Here is a 5,283-nt window from a genome sequence, read left to right as displayed (position 1 = left end):
ACTCCTGCAATCCACCACTCCTGCTCTCCACACTGGATCTCTGGACTATTGGACACAGGCATTCGGAAACACGGTACCATGCACACTCTGTACCCCGATTCCCATTTGATTTGGACTTGGCTTTTGCCTGTTGCATTCCCTGACTTGGACATTGGAATAAACTTGTTAAACTGTCCTGTCTCTGCGTTGTTGTCTGCATTTGGGTTCAACCTAGTTTCACATGTGTGATCTGACCATAACATGACATAACCTGTAGGTGGAACAAAGAGGAAAGGGGCTTTGGTACCGTCTGTAAAGGTGCTGGTTGACATGAAGCTAATGTAATTCTTGGTGGGTAACATAAGATTACAACACCGTTCAACACGCTCAGTTATTTTTAGTATGATTGTTTTGACCACGGTTAACAACTCTGGGCTAACCCACAAATTCCTCAGTTATGTTTACTGTATTGATAGATGTCTAATCTGATGGTAATTTAGCAAGCTAGCACACCAGTGCTAAGGTTGCTAACGGCAGTTTACTGAACCGTCGGGGAAACAGACTCAGGCCATTCTTAACGTTAGCTCCATTAGCGTTGCGCTGCCCCCCCTTTGCTTTAAGCCTCATTCACAGTTAGCTAAATTTACCAGACAAAACCGGAATAAGGCACCAAAAGGACTAATACTAATGGTATTTGAAAGATGTGGTAGCATTGCATCTGGATGGGAAGGATAACTCTGGGAGTTGGAAGGGGGTGTCGCGATTCAACCTTCTCACTCCGCAACACAGGCTCGTGGAGCTGAGTGTCACGATTTTGGTTTTATTTTCCATATCGTTACACCCCTAGATGACGGGGTCCCAACGTTTCTTCATTCTTTTTTTTGTAACCTTTTCTGATTTTACTGTTTTGTATGTTCATTCTTTTTTATGTATTTGTGTTTTTACTCTTGGTTTCTGATGTTAAGCACTTTGGATACCAACTGGTTGCTGTAAAGTACTATATAAATACATTTTGATTGACCCACCTGCAGGGCACAAGGGCGCAAAAACAAATCTTCACAACCGCGAAGGGTTAAACCAATAGCGACAACTCTGAGAAGGCAAAGCCTTTAGGAAATAGACCTTGAAAAGTAGAATTTTGTTTGTCAAAGGGGTTTTCGATCTCAGCAGAAAGAAGTTATGTTATATTATTGAATGTATTGTTGATGAAAGGTACTGTTGGTTGAAAGGTTGACGGCAGCAGCGTGGGAAGATGCTGCAGACACACAGTACGGGTTAAAACCATTAAATGACTTGAGAAATTAGCTGTTAACCAAACCACATCTCTTTCACAGCTTCAAAGCAGAACTATGATCCACACTTTTCCGAGAAATTAAAACGACTACACCGTAAACTAGATACTTTTCCTGTCAGTCTTCACAAAGACTGTTTTACAAAGATACATGCTATCTGCTGGTGAAATACTGTAAACAAACTATGAAGACTTTCAAAGCTGTTGGTGTGTGTCTGAGAAATTGACACTTGACTTAAATGTATCACGTCTATTAGATGTTGGCTTGTTTTTTCTCTTTCTGTTGTAAATGTCAGTTTATGTAACATGTTTAATCACAGATGAGACAGAAGCAGATCTGGCCCAAGTGTGCTCGCTGCTTTTAGAGTTTACATGTTCCCTCTGCCTTTTACGCAGTGCATTCTGGGATACGCACAGGTAAACTGACTGAAAATAGGGATTAGTGATGGCTGTTTATTCTCAGTATGATGAGCAATGAACGTATCGATCATTATTATTGCTTGTGAATATGTAATATGAGTAATTTATGAGTAGTAAACAGGTCATTGTTTAGAAGACTTATTTCTTTGAGCAGTGTGCCTTGTATAACTTAGTTACAATACAGATAACAGATATAAAGCTTGATTTGAAGCATGTTAAGCAAGCATGCTAAAGGAAGCACCGTATATGGCTTGGAAGATCATACTTAGCCAATGATGATTGCAAATACCTTCCTCAACCAAAAAACAGAAGTTGTTCTTTTCAGACTTACAGATGCGCTGTGGTTTTGTTTCAGCAGTACATCTCTGTCTGCAAGTCGGACAGAACCCAACACAGCGACTGTAACCATGGCGGAGGAGGAGGTTAGCTACGCTTCGGTTGTATTCAGAAGTGACCAACATCCTCCAACCCAAGGTAAGTGTAGTATTTTTCATAATACAGTATATCAATGACAGATATCTTTGAACTAATGCTTTTGTTATTCATCAGATACTGTATCTTTGTTCATGTGATCATATGCAACCATGAATTCATGTTCTGGTATTTTCTTTACTAATACTGGATAGAAAATACAGTTCCGATGAGATTAGTAAATCCAATTAGCTGCAGCATTTTAGTGGTAAGGGTAGAATGGATTCTAACTATTTAGGATCTTTTTGTAGTCAAGAAAAATGGTGTCCAACAGTGTATTAACATCATTTTTTTTCTTTCTACTTGGAGCATGTTTTGGTGTCTTGAGTATATTTTGGGTCCAGTTGTCCTAGGGCATTATATGTGGTGTCTAATAAGGAAATAATGTAGTTATTTGGTGTGTAATTAGGGTATAACTGTGTGTGTTTACTGTCTAATGAAGAACATAAGGAGTGGTGATGGCGCAGTGGATATGACACATGTCTTTGGGTGTTTGAGTGGTGATTTTGACCTGTAATAGATTTAATACCCTTCATCTCATAGTCGTCTTTTTGTACCCAAAACAATGTATTTGCATTATCTTGGTGCTATCTTGGATAGTGATGTCTTGACTGACAGCTGGCTCGACCAATCACATTAAGTCATTTGGGGGATTGAGTTTGCTAAGGCAACAGAGTGGCCTTTTAGCAGTGCCCTATTTACTGTGTGTGAGAGAGACGGTTTTGATGGTTTTCTAAGTATTTCCCCTTAAAAAGCAGAGTTTCCCCTTTTTGTCTAGGGTTTGCTTAGTGTGAGACAATTTCAACATCTGTGGTTTTAGCTGACAGTTCTCTGTTTTGAAAACATGTTATGACTTTATAGGACAAAAGCACAGCGCCACTAAAGTCTCTAAATATCTTAAACAGCTGAGTTCTGAAAATGATATGGTGGCTGTGTGCAACATTATTATCACATAAGAAGAAGAGATGCACTGTACCCGATTAAACTACTCGATAATCTGTAGTCCCTGGGCAGGTCGACCCAAACACTACTACAGCTAATACAAGTTTGAAATACAATCAATACTAAATCAAATCCATAGATGCAAATATAAATATATCAACCATTACACCCAACAATATCAATTGGAAGGTTGGTGGTTCAATCCCTGGCCCTGCAGTCCCATGTCAAAGTGTCCTTGGGCAAGACACTGAACCCCAAGTTGCCCCCCGAGTGTAAATGTGTGTGAGTGTGTTTCTGATGAGCAGGCAGCCTCGGCCACAGTGCGTGAATGTTTCTTGTATGATGTAAAAAGCGCTTTCAGTAGTCGTTGAGACTAGAAAAGCGCTATATAAATACAGCACATTTACGTTTACAATATATTTCAAAGAAAACTAACTTGTTCTCATAAGTTATTATATTGTGCTTATAAGAAAGAATATTACTCACGGTACTTCAGAGCCTCCGTATTAAACGGCGATCTCATCGGGAGGGATTTTCTTTTTCATTTTGACATGAACAAATAAGCCTTTAAAGTCTTTATTTCACCCCATAAGCAGTACTTAACTATGAGATTGTGTCATTCAACCTTTCAGCTAGAAAGGAGGAGGAAACTGTGTACGATGAAGTGAAGGAGAAGAGTAATACATCTGAAGAAACTGCTGACACAAACGGTAAGCTATTAATGTAAAATGATTTTACAATAATTGTACTATTACATACTTGCTAATAAGTTCTTTTCTCATTCTCAGCAGGATTGTTGCTAACAAAGACAGTAAACAACAGATTTTGTAATGTCCAGTATCAGCGGCTGGCCTGTTGTTTGGGGATTCTTTGTGTCATTCTGCTGTCGGTCATCATAGCAGTCGTCGTCGTCTACCACCGTAAGTATACTGAACAGGCCGTCCATGCATGAACTCTCACTTAGACATGAGACAAGCCTTAAAGAATAACAGTAGCAGTTTTTTGTTTGAAACCAATATTTGATATATAAATGAAGTTGCTGCATTCAGATGAGAAAATACCCATGCACTGTATGCATAGAAGTACTTAAATGTTACGTCAGGTGATATGGTATTTTTTTCTTGTCAACAAATCCCGTAATCAGACCCAAACCGACAATAAATGTGTCCACCATTAAAACAGTAGTGTGTGTGTGTGTGTGTGTGTGTGTGTGTCTGCTGTAAGATGACATAGTATTAAGAGCGACAATGATAGTGAGTAGTACGAAAGAAAATCTGCGTGACACCAAGGGGTCCTGACATAGAGCGCCAATATGTGACGCCAAGAGTACCGACCAAATGTGTCTGTATATGGTACTAAAGGAGACTTTTTGCATCAATAAGAAATGCCGTAGGCACCTGACCGAGCATCGCTTTTTGAGTGAGATTGTGACACAAAGCATAACAATGAATATGGCCAGTCTAATTTTAATCAATCCCACACACACCGTCCTGCTGCCATTAAGACTTGGAAGTGCATCATATCAGTGACTGAAAGACTTCACCAACAAGTACATTATTATATTCTACTGTTTACTCCTGTTTGAGTACTGTTGACTTAAAACTAGTTGTCAGCTGTTTTAGGCAATATGAGATATTTAGAGTCTTTAGTGTGATCTTAAGTTTAATCTTGGGCCTGAGGGCTACAGGGTCCATTGGGGAAGTCAGAAAAACATTGTGAGACAGACTAAGAGTTGGTTTGAGTCTTTTCAAGGGATTTGTTGAAATCTTCCAAAAGGCTGCAGAATGTAGAGTTTGAAAAGATGATGGGGGACAACAAGAATCCGACAGTCCAGTTGGACAACCTGACACAAAACTATACTGTCTTAGAAAACAAGATCCCAAACCTGACAACACAAAACCAGCAGCTGGAGACACAAAACCAGCAGCTGGAGACCCAAAACCAGCAGCTGGAGACCCAGAGGAACAACTTAACAGAACAAATACGAGACCTGGAGACAAACTGGAATAAACTCAACGTCAGTCGAGCTCAGTGGAGCATTGATGCCTACTGCCCCAAAACAACTAACGGTATGTTCAGATCCTATTAATTAGATCCAAAAATAACCAAAAATAATGATATTATAATGCAGTAATGTTGTTTATTGGTTGGTCTCTGTTGTTTCAGGGAGACAGTGTACA

General features: G+C 39.5%; 1 protein-coding gene across 2 annotated transcripts in view; it reads left to right on the top strand.

Annotated features, from left to right (window-relative positions):
- Nucleotides 1-5,283, top strand: part of LOC117945925 (C-type lectin domain family 12 member B-like) — a 49,452-nt gene that overhangs the window by 29,944 nt on the left and 14,225 nt on the right. The window contains exons 1-4 of one of the 2 annotated variants that reach the window (XM_034873669.1): nt 1,972-2,164; nt 3,736-3,813; nt 3,892-4,023; nt 4,972-5,172. In XM_034873669.1, coding sequence (XP_034729560.1) covers nt 2,098-2,164; nt 3,736-3,813; nt 3,892-4,023; nt 4,972-5,172 — 478 coding nt within the window. In that variant the 5' untranslated portion in view covers nt 1,972-2,097. Of the gene's footprint in view, nt 1-1,971; nt 2,165-3,735; nt 3,814-3,891; nt 4,024-4,971; nt 5,173-5,283 lie in introns of those variants that run through there. The other variant, XM_034873668.1, reaches the window with a different exon arrangement.

The sequence above is a fragment of the Etheostoma cragini genome, chromosome 6 (genome assembly GCF_013103735.1).
Source record: "Etheostoma cragini isolate CJK2018 chromosome 6, CSU_Ecrag_1.0, whole genome shotgun sequence".
Taxonomy (NCBI): Eukaryota; Metazoa; Chordata; class Actinopteri; order Perciformes; family Percidae; genus Etheostoma; species Etheostoma cragini.
Note: the sequence above shows the minus strand (reverse complement) of the source record. Positions and strands in the feature narration are given on the sequence as shown.